The sequence below is a fragment of the Equus caballus genome, chromosome 12 (genome assembly GCF_041296265.1).
Source record: "Equus caballus isolate H_3958 breed thoroughbred chromosome 12, TB-T2T, whole genome shotgun sequence".
Taxonomy (NCBI): Eukaryota; Metazoa; Chordata; class Mammalia; order Perissodactyla; family Equidae; genus Equus; species Equus caballus.
The window spans coordinates 31,422,142-31,436,297 of NC_091695.1; the positions used below are offsets into that span (position 1 = coordinate 31,422,142).

A 14,156-nucleotide genomic window follows, 5' to 3' on the forward strand; every position below is an offset into this window, starting at 1 on the left:
GTGGGTCTGCGGCAAATTCTGTGTCAGGAAACAACGGAGCATTCAAAGACTAACAGGGCCCTGGAGAAAGGACACAGGAGCCCAGCTGAGGGGACAATCTGAGTATCCAAAGGAATAATGATGATAACTGACTGCGATACACTGAATAAATACAAATGCAAGGGGCCACAGCAACTGAGAGAGAGAAAGAGAACAGAAAGGGATGCTCCTTACTGAAGAGGAGCAGCTAACAAATGAAGGAGGATTGAGTCAGAAAAATCACCACTTCGCAACCTCCAGTACAGGACCCGGTTCGGGCAGGAACACCAATGGGCACTCCGACTACTAGAAGGCCCCAGCTGACCAGGAAGGTCGCTGGGAATGGGCTCCCTGTCTGAGGCCCTCCGCAGACGCCCGAGGAAGCTCCGGGAGAGTCCAGCATGGTCTGCAGTCACAGCCAGGGCCCGCTGCCCCACCTCCAACCACAAGAACGGGCCCACAGGAAATCATGTCCCTCCCGAGGTGATGCCAAAACCAGGGGGAAGGAGGTGAGGCTGGGAGGCAAAAGCGAGAGATGGTAAACCCATGAAGTGGGAATTACACATTATTTATGCTTTAAATGGTTTCTAAAAATAAATAGATGCTGGCATCTATTACTCTTCTAACTTGCTCAGGAATAAAGGATGTAAACACGCTAAGTTGTTATGGTGAACATCCTTATGCCGAAAGTCCCCTCCAGAAAGCAACCATTTCTGGAGCAGAAGTAAAACTGCTCGGGCAGAATACGAGCACTTTTGAAGATCTTTATTCACAGGGCAAAACTGGTTCTCCAAAAGAGTTAGTTATCAAATTACTTAGCAGTCGTTAGCACGAAGAATCAGCAAGCAGAACACAGGGTGAGTAAAAAAGACCGCCTTCTCTGAGAACAGCATATTTACAAAGAAGTTTCCAGAAAACAACACATCTGCATGTGAGGAACTGCCCACAGCTCAGCGCCGCGGGTGCCAGACCACAGGGGGCCGGGGCGGGAGAGGCCACGGGAGCCAACCGCTCCTCGAATCACCCTGATGGAAAAAACGGTCCAGCTCTCGCCAGTGCACCTCAGAGGCGGGCTCCGACAGGACAGGCACACGCCTCAGGACCTGCAGACTGCAGGCTGAGGAAGAGGCGAAGCGGGCTCCCCGGTTTCTGAGCCCCTGGCTGGGGGGAGGCCACACTGCTCACAGGAGGAGGGACAGACGAGGGCAAAGGATGGTTGTGGCCGATGTTGAACTGAAGGAACCCAAAGACCGCCCAAACGGAGGTAGAGAGCGTGGCGCTGAGGCAGGTCTCTGCGAGACAGAGCAGAGGGCGTGGCTGAAAGTACAGGGATCACGGCCTCCCCAAGTCCGCCTGCACAGACACCCAGGACAAAACAGCCACGGCTGCAGCCACCGCACCGTCCACACATTTCACCTGCTCCAGCTGAACCCACACAGCCCTTCCGTCCTCCAGCTCTCCTTGCACAACTGAAACATGCCTGGGTTATGCGCCCCTTACTACATCCTGACTCTTCGGCACCTAGAACAGTGCCTGCCCCGTAACAGGCACTCGGAAAGTATCTGAACACAGTGCTGTGCATGTGACAGGCGTACACACACAGCCGTTACACACCCGCCACTGAAACATTCTCTATCTCTGCAACATCAAACACATGCACACTGCTCTGCGCTCTGTGGGGTGGGCGATGTGAAGGGGACTTTAATGCTGGCCCAAAGCACTAACTTCACAGCTCAACCCAGGCATCAGGAGTGCCTTCTTGGACCAACGGTTCCTACTCCCCATCCGTTCTTGCCTCCAGCTCAACCCATTCTCCACACAGCACCAGCGTCATAAAAACCCACCCAAATCACCTCAACCCCTCCCTGAGAAGCCACAATACCCTCGGGCCCTCAGAAGTCCTTAAAAACAAAACAAAAATCCCAGCTCTGCTGGGGAAGGCTCCACCTGACTCCCAACTCCCTGGTCCCCCTCACCTTGTTCGTCTTTTCCCTCCGCCTCCGGTCCAGGAACCTCCGCAACAGCTTCATGGCCTGACGCGGCCAAGTTGTTCCTTGCCCCTGGCCTTGGCCCCAGCAGGCCCAGCACCGGGAAAGCGCTCAGGCTGGCTCCGCTCAGCTTCAGATCTTGGCTCAAACGTGAGCCCTCCGAAAGGCCTTTGCTGGACCACGGTGTGCACACAGGCGGCCTGCCCACACACCAGGTCGTGTCTTTCCTCTTAACTACTTCCTCCTGTCAGGGTGCGCTCACAACCTGTACTGATCGTGAGAAAGGATCCGCTCTGTCAGCTCTCTGAGGACTGCGATCCTGTGTGCCTCCACCACTGTCTCCCAGGAGCACGGAACCTGGAACCCGGAACCAGATATAGTCACAGAGGGGCTGGGGGTGGCGCTGGCTCCTGCAGACGATTAAAGGGACAGAAACAGGAAGACAAGAAGGCAGAGCTGGGGGCCGGCCCGGTGGCACAGTGGTTAAGTTCACACTCTTCACTTGGGCGGCGTGGGGTTTGCTGGTTCGGACCCCGAGGGCGGGCCTGCACACCACTTGTCAGGCCAGGCTGCGGCAGGCATCCCACACATAAAGCAGAGGAATTATGGGCACGGATGTTAGCTCAGGGCCAGTCTTCCTCAGCAAAAAGAAGAGGATTCACAAAAAGAAAAAAGAAGGCGGGGCCAGCCCCGTGGCACGGCACTTAGGTTTGCACGTTCCGCTTCTCTGCGGCCCAGGGTTCGCCAGTTCGGAACCCGGGTGCGGACATGGCACCGCTTGGCATGCCATGCTGTGGTAGGCATCCCACATATAGAGTAGAGGAAGATGGGCATGGATGTTAGCTCAGGGCCAGTCTTCCTCAGCAAAAACAGGAGGACTGGCAGTTGTTAGCTCAGGGCTAATCTTCCTCAAAAGAGAAAAGAAGGCAGGGCTGCTTTCAAAGAGATGGCAAGTTGAGTGTGTAGAAAAGAGAGAAGATGCAAATACTCCACTACTACTTTGAAGGGATATATTTAACTGTTTCATAAACCAAACACAACAGAAATAAGCCTGATTTTCTGGGGGGTCTGCCACCTCCTCCTACAAGAGCAGCAGTCAGTAACGGCCACCAGAGGGGCACTATCTAAACTGAAGGGGACGTCTAGAATGGACCCTCAGTCAGCAGTCACTGAGCTAGTCTCACCTCATGCGGACTACGAGGTCAATTCTCCCTCATTTACTCACCAGCTTAAGCCCAGCAAGGGCTTGAGGAAGCCTTGCTAAGAGCACTCAGGATGAAACGACAGGGGCGCGCCGCACCCCACTGGAGATTAGAGCAGTCCCCGGGAGAAGCCTGGGTTCCTCCACCAGAGCCTCTCCACTTGGCACCTGCTTCCTGAATAGTAGTAACTCCTCGTTGTGGGGGCCGCACTGCAGAATGTGTAGGAGCACCCCTGCCCCTAGCTGTGACAACCAGAACACCCCAGACACTGCCCAGTGTCTGCACCTTCCTCTGTCACCCCAACCACCCGAGCTGTCCCCCGCATCATCTTTCGTCCTTTCTCCTCCTGCCGACCGGGCTGCACCTGCACCTTCTTCCTTTCCAGCCCCCAGCACACCTCATACCGCTACCAGTTTAGCCTCGACCTGTGCTCTGACAACCAACACACCCGACACAGGTCGACTCAGGCGTCACGAGGTCGTGGCTTTAAGACCTTACTCCCGAGGGCGTTCTGAGTCCTACAGACACGCCCCGTCTCAGGCATTGGTGGACTCTGGGGGACCCACAACTGGGGTCCCACCCACAATTCAACCCAAATAGATTCTCTTTTCTCAGTCTTACATACTGGAGCTCTCTGAGTGAGACGTCTTATTAAAATCTCATTCGGTGCTTTCAAAAACACTGTAAAATCACTGCACTAGATTTCAAGAACAAAATCTGCATTTTCAACTTTAAAATGAAACCAGAGGGAAGCTTAAAAGCAGTAATTTGTTTAAACACTCAAAGTGAAGACTCACATGTGATCAATTCACAGAATGTCACTTAACCCCTTCCAACTCTTAAGCCTTCTCCTCTGCCACTGCCAGCCTGTCATCACAAAGCCTGCCCTGGGCTGGCTCAGGGCAAGGGGAAGAGGAGGGAGCAGTGCCAGGATGGAGCGTCCGCGCAGCAGCTGAGAGAGGAGCCAGGAGCGGAGGTGCTGCCTGTGTGTCCTGGTGGGGTGGGCCACCTGCTCCTTCTTTCCCTGTGTACGTGGCTGGGCCAGGGCAAACGGGATGCTGAGTAGAAAAAGAACAGGGGGTACTAAGCAAGGACTAGTGGGTTTAGGTTGCTCTCATAACAATAACGATCACTATACTTACTAGGACTCTGACATCTTGCTTCAGATGGAGAGGGAACACCGATTTGTTTGCCCACGTCCAGCTACATACACGAACAGCCTGCAGGAGATCCACTCACCAACAACTAGAAAAGCTGGATACACTTTTAAGACTGTTTGAAGGCATCAAGGAGATACTGAGGCAGCCAACTGGAGGGGCAAAGATTCCAAACAAAAGGGCAGCCCACTGAGGCCAGTCTAACATTCCGAGAGCCACTCTCTCCCTCAGGGCATGGGACGATCAGGTGTTCCTCAGGGATTTGGGGAAATGCACCAATAAGCTGGGAAGAAAACAGCAGAAAGCCAAGCAGAAAGTACTGGCTAACAGAGCTCTGGAGAGTTCCATTGGGCTGGGAAGACAGAAATTCAAATACAGGCCTGACAAATCAGACGGGACTTAAGGCGCCAAGATCTCTGAGAAAAGGGAGGCAGAGAAAATGAGCCCAGCACTGTGCAAAAACTGCCTGACAGGCTGAGCCTTCAGGAATCTCATTGTCTTCAGGTGACAAAAATTGGGCTTCAGGACCTGCCAAGGAGGAGGGGCCCCGGGAAACACTTCAGGCTTTCAGATGGAGACCCGGGGGCTACACACTGGGTGAGAGGGCAGATGAAGGCAGCTTATAAGGACTGAGGCTTACAAAGACCGAATCCAGCCTAGAGTCGCTCAGAAGCTGGCTGAACGGAGAGTGTCTGTCCTCTGGGTGTGTGTCAGAGGAAGCGCTGAGGGAAGACAGCATCACCTAGAGTCTCCACAGGTTTTCATCCATAACGCCCAAGGTTCACTTAGAAAAATAACAACAAACAGGACCAAGAGAAAAAAGGAAAACAGAAATAGAAACAGACCCTGAGGTGACCCATACAGTGTAGTTATCAGATGCAGACTTCAACTGGTCAAAAATAGACTTGACAAAATGAAAATTTTCACCAAAGAATCAAAACAGATTCTAGAACTGAAAAATAGGGTAAGTGAAATTAAGAACCCAATCTATGGGTTTAAGCTCAGGTTGAACACAACTGAAGAGAGGATCAGTGAACCAGAAGACAGGTCAGTAAAAAACAGCCAGATAGAAGTCACAAGAAAAAAGTCTGGAAAATACAGAAGGAGCCCAAAAGACGTGTAGGACACGGTAAAAGGTCTAATGTCCATATAAATGGGGACTCCCAAAGTGAGGAAAGACAGAACAGGGAGTAAGAAACATCTACAGACAATGGTCAAAACTTGTCTGAAAGTGATGAAGGAATCAAGCCATTGACTCAACAAAGAAAACCACACTTTGGTTTTCAGCAGTCCTTCGGAGTGTGCCTAAGGCAAGAACAAAGTGTCAAAAGGAGCCAGACGAAAAAAGGCACCACCTTCAGTGGGACAACAGGAACACTGAGAGCTGACTTTTTAAGGAAAGGGAAGGAAGCCAGACGACAATGGATTGGCATCTATAAAATGCCGAAAGAAAATAACCACCAACCTGGAATCCTATACCCAATAGAAAGTCAAGACAAAATATAGACTTTTCACTTCAAAAGTGAAGACAAAATATAGACTTTTCAGGAAACAAGAATGAGACAACTCATTGCCCACAGGCGTGAACTAAAAGGATTATGAAAGCAGTTCTTCAGGGAAAAGTAGTCTCTGACAGAAATACGAAAAAACAAGGAGTGAAGAGCAACAGAAAGGGTCACTACGAGAATAAACCTTCATAAGCACTAACTGTACAAAACGAGGATAATGCCAAAAATGTATCTAAAATTCAAAAGTATGATAATGACACAGGAGGCGGGAGGGAGTTCAGTGCAGTTCAAGTGTCAAAGGAAACAGCAGTGTCAGGAGGTAGTAAAAGCAGTAAATAAGGCTCAAATGTAAAATGCACCCTGTATCTAGGAATGTACACAGCCAACAACCTAAGAGAGAAGTACCGAACCAAACACCACGATACGTCTAACAGAAGGCCAGAGAGAAACACAGCACAGCATAGGTGGAACAAACAGAGAACAGATAGTAACATGGTACCTACAAACCAAAATACCAGCCATTATATTTAAATGGAGCAAACGCTCTAATTAAAAGATAAAAATCGTCAAATTGATTAAAATCAAACTAGCTGTATACTCTCCACAGAGGCACGCTTAAAAATACAAGATCACAGACAGGTGAAAGCAAAACATCCCCAGGCCAACGCTACCTAAGAGAACACCGATGTGGCAAAGATCACTATCAAATAAAGCAGCCTCGACAGCAAGAAGCCTGACTAACGAGGAGCATTTCACAATGATAAAGTGCAATCCACCAAGAAGATAAAAACGCTAAATCTGAATGCACCCCACAACACGATCTCAAAAGACAGAAACATTGATAGAAATAGAAAAGGAGAAACAACCAAAGCCAACATCACAGTGGGAGGCTTTAAGACACATCTCTCAGTAACTGATAGAAAAAACAGACCCAAAAAAGGTACGGGTGTAGGGGTCGGCCCAGTGGCGCAGCAGTCAAGTTCCCACGTCCCACTTCGGTGGCCTGGGGTTCGGCGGTTCAGATCCTGGCTGCAGACCTACACACCGCTCATCAAGCCATGCTGTGGCAGGCGCCCCACGTATAAAGTAGAGGGAGACGGGCACAGGTGTTAGCTCAGGGCCAGCCTTCTTCAGCAAAAAGAGGAGGACTGACGGTAGATGTTAGCTCAGGGCTAATCTTCCTCAAAAAAAAAAAAGTAACAGTGTAGAACTGGGCTGCCCAGTAAACAGTCACATGCAGCTATTAAGTACCTGAAATGTGCCTACTTCAAATTGAGACGTGTTGCAAGAATGCACACCCGATTTTAAAGACTTATCACAACAAAAAGAAGGCAAAATATTTCAGTAGTCTTTTCATGTTGATTACACATTGAAATTATAATATTTTGGATATTTAGGTTAAATAAAATACATTATCAAAATTAATTTCACCTATTTCTTTTTACTTTATGTAATGTGGCTACTAGAATCTAAATTATATGATTAACAAACTTGATCTAACTGGTATACATACAACACTGCATTCTCACCGATAAATAACATTTTCAAGGGCCCAAGGAACGTTTAACAAAAATGAATGTATGCTGGGCCATTAGGAAAGCTCGACTCATTTCAAAACGTTGAAATAATGCAGGGTGTACGTAGAGATTACAACAGACTGACAGTTTACGTCCCCCTAAAATTCGTCAGCCCCAAGGTGATGGTATCAGGAGGCGGGGACTCTGCGAGGTGATTAGTCTGGAGTTGAGAGAGCTCCCTCGCCCCCTCCGCCATGTGAGGACAGTGAGAGGCTGGCCGTCTACGAACCAGGAAGCGGCCCCTCACCAGCCACGGAATCTGCCGGTGTCTTGATCCGGGACTTCACAGCCTCCAGAACGATGCGAAATAAACTTCTGTTGTTCATAAACCAGTTAGTCTATGCATCTGATCATAGCAGCCCCAAAAGACCAAGACAGGGATCTTCATGCAAGGAAGGTAGAAACCAACAAAAAGCTAACCAGAGAATCCCCACAAACATTGGGAAGTCAAGTGACATAATTCTTTAAAAACTTTATGAGTAAAAAAAGATACCACGATGAACATCAGAACATGTTTTCACACAAGAGAGAACGAAAATCTGGCTTTCAGAACTTGCGGGATGCAGCTAAAGGTGCACTTACAGGGCCAGCTGGAGCCTCACATACATAGACTGGAAAAGACGAAAGAGCCAAAATCAGTTAAGCATCTATCTCAAGAAACTAGAAAAAAGAACAGCAAACAGAACACAAAGTAAATGGAAGGAAAAAAGCATAAATTAACAAAATAGAGAACAAATACTAAACAGAAAAAAATCAATAAAGCCAAAAGCTGTCCTTTGAAAGGGCTACTACAATTCATAAGACTCTAGCAAGACCGATGAAGAAAAAGAGAAAAGGACAAATTACCAATATCAAAAATTTTTAAAAGGGGATATTACAGGAGATCTTGCACAAAATAAGGATATTATGAACCATATTACACTTAACAATCGGAAAGTTTGGGTGGCCTGAACAAATTCCTAGGAAAAAAGAGCATCTTACCCAAACAGACACAAGAAGAAATATAAAATCAGAAAAATCCTATTTCCACGTGAATAACTGAATCTGAAACTAAAAGCCTTCTCACAAAGAAAACCTTACACCAGCTGGTTTTGCTGGTCAATTCTTCCAAAACTGCAAGGAAGAAAACACCAGTCTCACAGGGGCTCTTCTGGGAATCAACAAGGAACGCTTTCCACCTTGTGTTAGGAGACGAGCATGAGCCAAACCTAACAAGGACAACACAAGACAGCAAAGTTACAGACCAAGCTCTCACAAACACAGACGCAACAATCTTAAAATATTAACAAACAAAATCCGGGGAAAGCAGAATACATCAAGGTCAGGTTGGGATTCTTCTAGAATTGCAAACTAAAAGGTAAATCACCACATAAAAGGGAAAAAACTGGACTGTCTCAAAAGATGCAGAAAATGCACTTAAGAAAATTTAATAATTTAATTCATGATTTAAAAAAACACTTAGCAAACTAATAGAGGAGAATTTGGATATTTCGATAAAAATATTTATGGAAAAGCTACAGCCAACATCAGATATAACAGTGAGATACCGAAAGCCTTCCCTCTGACACTGGGAGGGAGACGAGGATCCCTACCCTCACCACTTCTACTCAGCACTGTGCTGGAGGTCCCAGCCAGGCCAGCGAGGCAAGAAAAAGAAAAACGAGTACAGCACTTGGAAACAAAAAAGAAAAGAAACTGTCTCTTGCAGACATACTTGTGAACACCTACAAAATACAAGAAGAATTACTATTAGAAATAAATGGATTTAGCAAGTGAATACGCAGAAATCAATTCTATCACTATATAACAGTAATAAACAATTACATAATATAATTTATAATAAAGTAAGAAATGTGAAATATCTATGAATAAATGTAATTAAACATGTAGACGATATATATACAGAAAACTGTATAGTATTAAGACAAATTAAAGAAGAGCTAAATAAATAGAAGGCTATATTGTGTTCATGGATTTTAAAACCCATGTTTTTTCCCTCCGAGGAAGACTAGCCCTGAGCTAACATCTGCTGCCAATCCTCCTCTTTTGGCTGAGGAAGACTGGCCCTGAGCTAACGTCCATGCCCATCTTCCTCCACTTTATACGTGGGACGCCTGCCACAGCACGGCTTGATAAGTGGTGCGCAGGTCCACAGCCGGGATCCAAACCTGCAAACCCTGGGCCGCCAAAGCAGAGCGCAAACTTAACCGCCGCACACCGCGTGGGCCCCTGTAAGACCAATATTAAGAAGCTGTCATTTCTCCCCACGCTAGTCTACAGATGAAACGCAATCTCAGTGAAAATCAGAGCACGTTTTCCGGGGAGAGGCGGCCACGCAGACTCTACATTTTAACCGAGGATGTAAAGGGTGAAGATTAGCCCAGCTAGCCTTGCACAAGAACGAGGCTGGGGGACTCAAATTACCAGATGCCAGGACAGGCTAAATCTACAGCAATTTACACAGCGTGCTGCTTGTGCAAAGACGACAGAAAGACCAACGGGGCAGAGCGGAGTCTAGATCCAGGCCCGTATATTTACGGTCACTTGCCTGATGACACAGACGACACTGTCGTGCACTGGGGAGAGGAGGGTCTGTTTAATAAATTATTCTCGGTCAACTGTATAGCATACACTTAAGGAAAAAAAAGGAACCTTGGCCGTTATCTCACACCACAAACAAAAATCACTTTCAGATGGATTACAGGTCTAAATGTGAAAGATAAAATCATAAAGCTTTTACAGGATAATATCTTCATGATCTTTGTGATACTATCTTCCAATGAACACAAAGAGCATTCAATATTACTGAAAAGACTGATCCATCGGGCTAGATTACAATTAAAACTTCTGCTTATCAAGACACCACTGAGAGCCAAAGGGCAAACATACACAAGAATGTAAAATAACCTGCCACACACACATGTACTCAGAATATATAACTTGTACTCAGAACATATGAAAAGAACTCCTTCAACTCAGTAAGAAACAACACAGAAAACCCAATCGAAAAACGGGCAAAGGACAAGCACTCACAAGAGAGGATCTCGAAACCGCCAACAGACACACACACAGAGTCTGCTTCTGCGCGTCCCCGGCCACCGGGCAGCAGCCAGCCCACAGCACACTGAGCCTCCTCCACTCGGTGCCCACCGGACAGCCACAACGAACGAGCTGACGACACCAAGCGCTGGGGAACGGCGGACGGCTCACACACGGCTGGCGGCAGCACCGCCACTTTGGGCAGTGTCTACTCAGGTTGGACAGACGCAGACCCTGGCCCTCTGCAGTGCCACTCCTGTGAACACCAACAGAAACGCATACATACCTGCACCAAAGAAACAAGCACGAATATGCAGGGCGGCGTTCGTCTGAACTAGGAACATCCAGAATACCCAAGAATGGCAGAAAGAATAAATGATGGTAAATTCAGAGACTGGGTTCCTGGGCAGCAGACAAGAAAGAACAAAGCTACGAGACAATGCGAGTGGATTCCACAAAGGTACTACTGAATGAAAGAACCAAGAAACCAAATGTACGTATAACTTTATTTCACTTAGACAGTCAAGCACACGGGAAAGTCATCAATGGTGGAAAGCCAAGACCACTGCCGGCTTTGGGGGACAGTTCCTGGGAGTGGGGACGAGGGGGCTTCTGGGAAGCTTGGCCATGTTTCACTTCTTAATGTAGGCGGTATATTACGAGAGTGTGTTCACTTAGTGAAAAAGTCACTGAGGTGCACACTTACGCTTGGGGAAATTCTCTGATGTATGCTACAGCTAAATCTTTTATAAGTACAGCATTACGTGCCAACATAAAGTGCCAGGAAGACAAATGCATTTAGTTAAGCACATGCCTCTCTGGTCACACTATTAGCCACGAAACATGAGACAAACGCCAGGAATCGGAAGGGTCCTGAAAGTGTTCACTCAGTGGTTCCTGCGTTTCTGAAACGCTGGGCTCAGGGACCGCTGACGTCACCACCTTCTCCACCCGGCGAGGCATTTCCAGGCTACAACACTGAGCAGTGGCTGGAAACAAACCACTAAGCGACCGGCTCCTCCGCCGGTGCGATGGCCTCCGCCGCTCCACACTGGACTGCACACACTCCTGTCCCTTCCCTGCGAGGGCCCCTGAGACCATTCTCTCAAAAACCACCTTATCAAATACGCGGTATCTGACACACACTTCAGTGTAAGTGCCCCAAATTACATGAAAACAAACACAGCTACAAAACCAAACAAACAAAACTACTGAAAAGATAAATACATGAAAATCCCAGTAAAACATAATTTGACCAATCCTTCTAAGCTGTGGTAATAAAATTTGACCTAAACGAACTTCGTAATTTATAAGATTCAGAGGACAAAAAACTTAATGATTCTCTAACCCAACAGAGAAGGAGCATTATAGCCCTGCATAGCGCGAATTAGATGTTAAAAAGGAAACCCAGGGCCTGGCCCCGTGGCCGAGTGGTTAAGTTCGCACGCTCCACTGCAGGCGGCCCAGTGTTTCGTTAGTTCGAATCCTGGGCGTGGACATGGCACTGCTCATCAGACCACACTGAGGCAGCGTCCCACATGCCACAACTAGAAGAACCCACAACAAAGAATACACAACTATGTACCGGGGAGCTTTGGGGAGAAAAAGAAAAAAATAAAATATTTAAAAAAAAAAAAGGAAACCCAAATGTTTGGCTAATCAATCTTTCAGAAGGACTGACTAAGCCAAGAAGCACATTAAGCTTGTCATTACTCATCTCCTAAGTCACTGCTGCAGACCCATCACGAGAGTGTAAGTGTGCACCCACTCGGTCCACCTGAAAGCACCACAGAGGCACCTGTTATGAGCAAGTAAAACGGCACCAAGACAGCCCAGAGGCCCCCGGAACCCACGTACCCTCCACTTTCCTAGGTGCCGCTTTCCTCCTTCACCTGCCATGACACCTCACTCAGCTCCCGACGGAAAGGCTCTGACACCCTGGTCCCAACACCAACACACCGGGACTAACAAGTTCAGTGTGACTCTAAGCTTTGTAACTCTCATCCGCCAAGGACAAAGTTCCAAAGGGGTCAACCTCCAGTCTTCCACCCCCTAAAACAGATTGGATTTACAAAACACAGGTGTTCTAATAAAGGTGGTGTGTAAAAATATTTTCTCTGTGAAATCCATCCTATTTGTCCACTAAATTTCATTAGGATATTGGAAATATATGATGAAACCCATGGGAAATACACATTTAGCGAGAAATGGCTTAAGACGACAGGTCAGAAGGCACCACACAGCGGGGGGCAGATCAGTCATCGGAGAAGGCGACTTTCACAGGGCAACTTAACAGGGGCACCCTCTGCCCGGGGAACACCACAGGGGCCCCCCCGTACCTGCAGGATAGTGGCCCTGGGCCTCCGTGCTTTCATAGACGGCCTCTGGGGCGTAGGCCAGACCCTGCTGGCTATCGGCGTCCTGGTAGTCGGCGGCCTCGGTGCTGTACACGGGTTCCGGCTCGCTCACGGGGCCTCTGTAGCTCGGCTCGGCCTTGAACGAAGCCGCATCCTGGGGAAGAGCCAGGGAGACAGTTCACATGGGCCAGGCGGGTCGCTGCCACGGCCAAGGGAAACACACGGACCACTTCTCGGTCCAGCTGAGACCGAGCAAATGGACAGGGAGAAGAGGAGGCAACACCTGCCGACGTGTGCAGACGGCTTCGATTCTAACCGTGCTAAGTGTGTTCAGAGGGACCACGTGGCACTTCTTCCTGAATAACCCCCATCCTCACCGCCCCCCAGCGCCCGCAAATCCTGCAGGAACTGGAACCCGCACGGCTGTCACGAGCTGAGCGCTTCTCAGGCTGTCGCCTGGGGCAGGTCTGGCCTGTTTCTTTTTCAGGTCCCAGCCCTCCGACGGCCACCCAGCAGCTTCACAATGTCACCCCATCACACGGCCAGAGCTGGCAAGGCCGCGGACGGCCGGGTTCTGTCCTAACCAAGTCCTCTGGCGGAGAGGCGGGAGGGAGGGAGCACCAGGTCACGTGCAGGAGGAAATCACCAACTCCCTGGTCACAAGCACCGGGACTTCCAAGCTCGAACCCAAGTCCTGAACTCCTGATCATCAACGGTGGCTTTCACCAGTGTTTCCAACGAGGGTCCTCCTGAAGGCGCCCTCGGGAGCCAGAGGCGGCGGGGCATGGGGAGAAGCTCCAGGAAGGGCCGGCACTCAGGCACCAGCTCTCGATGGAGGGTGAGCAGCACAGTGCATGCTGCCTGGGAGAGGTACTATGAAGGCCACAGAGAGGGCACTCCACCTCCAGGCCAGGTACCAGGAGTCACTCAAGGGTTAAAGAGGGAGGGACAGAGCCAGAGGCTCCTTTTGGCAAGGTCCCCCTGGATTCAAAGGGAACGGACTGGAGGATTAAAGGCCAGGCCATGGTGTGGGGGCACGAGCTGGCTGCCCGCACCCTCAGCTTAGTCATGTGGGGGCACCGTGAGCAGGTGGGCGCTACGGCGGGCATCCCACACTGGCAGCACCCTATTCTCCTATCTTCCAGCAATGCCACCTCTGCCCCACCCAGCACAGGGTTCCAGCAGGGCTGCTGATCTAGGACCCACCTCCCATCCCTGCCAGGGACAGCATGCCATCTTGGCCTTCTCAAGAACCAACTGCTCAGTGACGGGCCAGTAGTGGAACATGATGGGGGGGGTGGCTCAAGGTC

General features: G+C 49.0%; 1 protein-coding gene across 39 annotated transcripts in view; it reads right to left on the reverse strand.

The window, feature by feature from the left end:
- The window catches only part of LOC138916668 (liprin-alpha-1-like), a 102,205-nt gene that overhangs the window by 83,301 nt on the left and 4,748 nt on the right, over positions 1–14,156 (reverse strand). For 7 of the 39 annotated variants that reach the window (XM_070229776.1, XM_070229773.1, XM_070229770.1 and 4 more), the window contains exon 1: positions 1,995–2,363. The exons of 25 other annotated variants lie outside the window; for them this stretch is intronic. In XM_070229776.1, coding sequence (XP_070085877.1) covers positions 1,995–2,048 — 54 coding nt within the window. In that variant the 5' untranslated portion in view covers positions 2,049–2,363. Of the gene's footprint in view, positions 1–1,994; positions 2,364–12,828; positions 13,001–14,156 lie in introns of those variants that run through there. 7 more of the 39 variants (XM_070229774.1, XM_070229775.1, XM_070229766.1 and 4 more) reach the window with 2 other exon arrangements.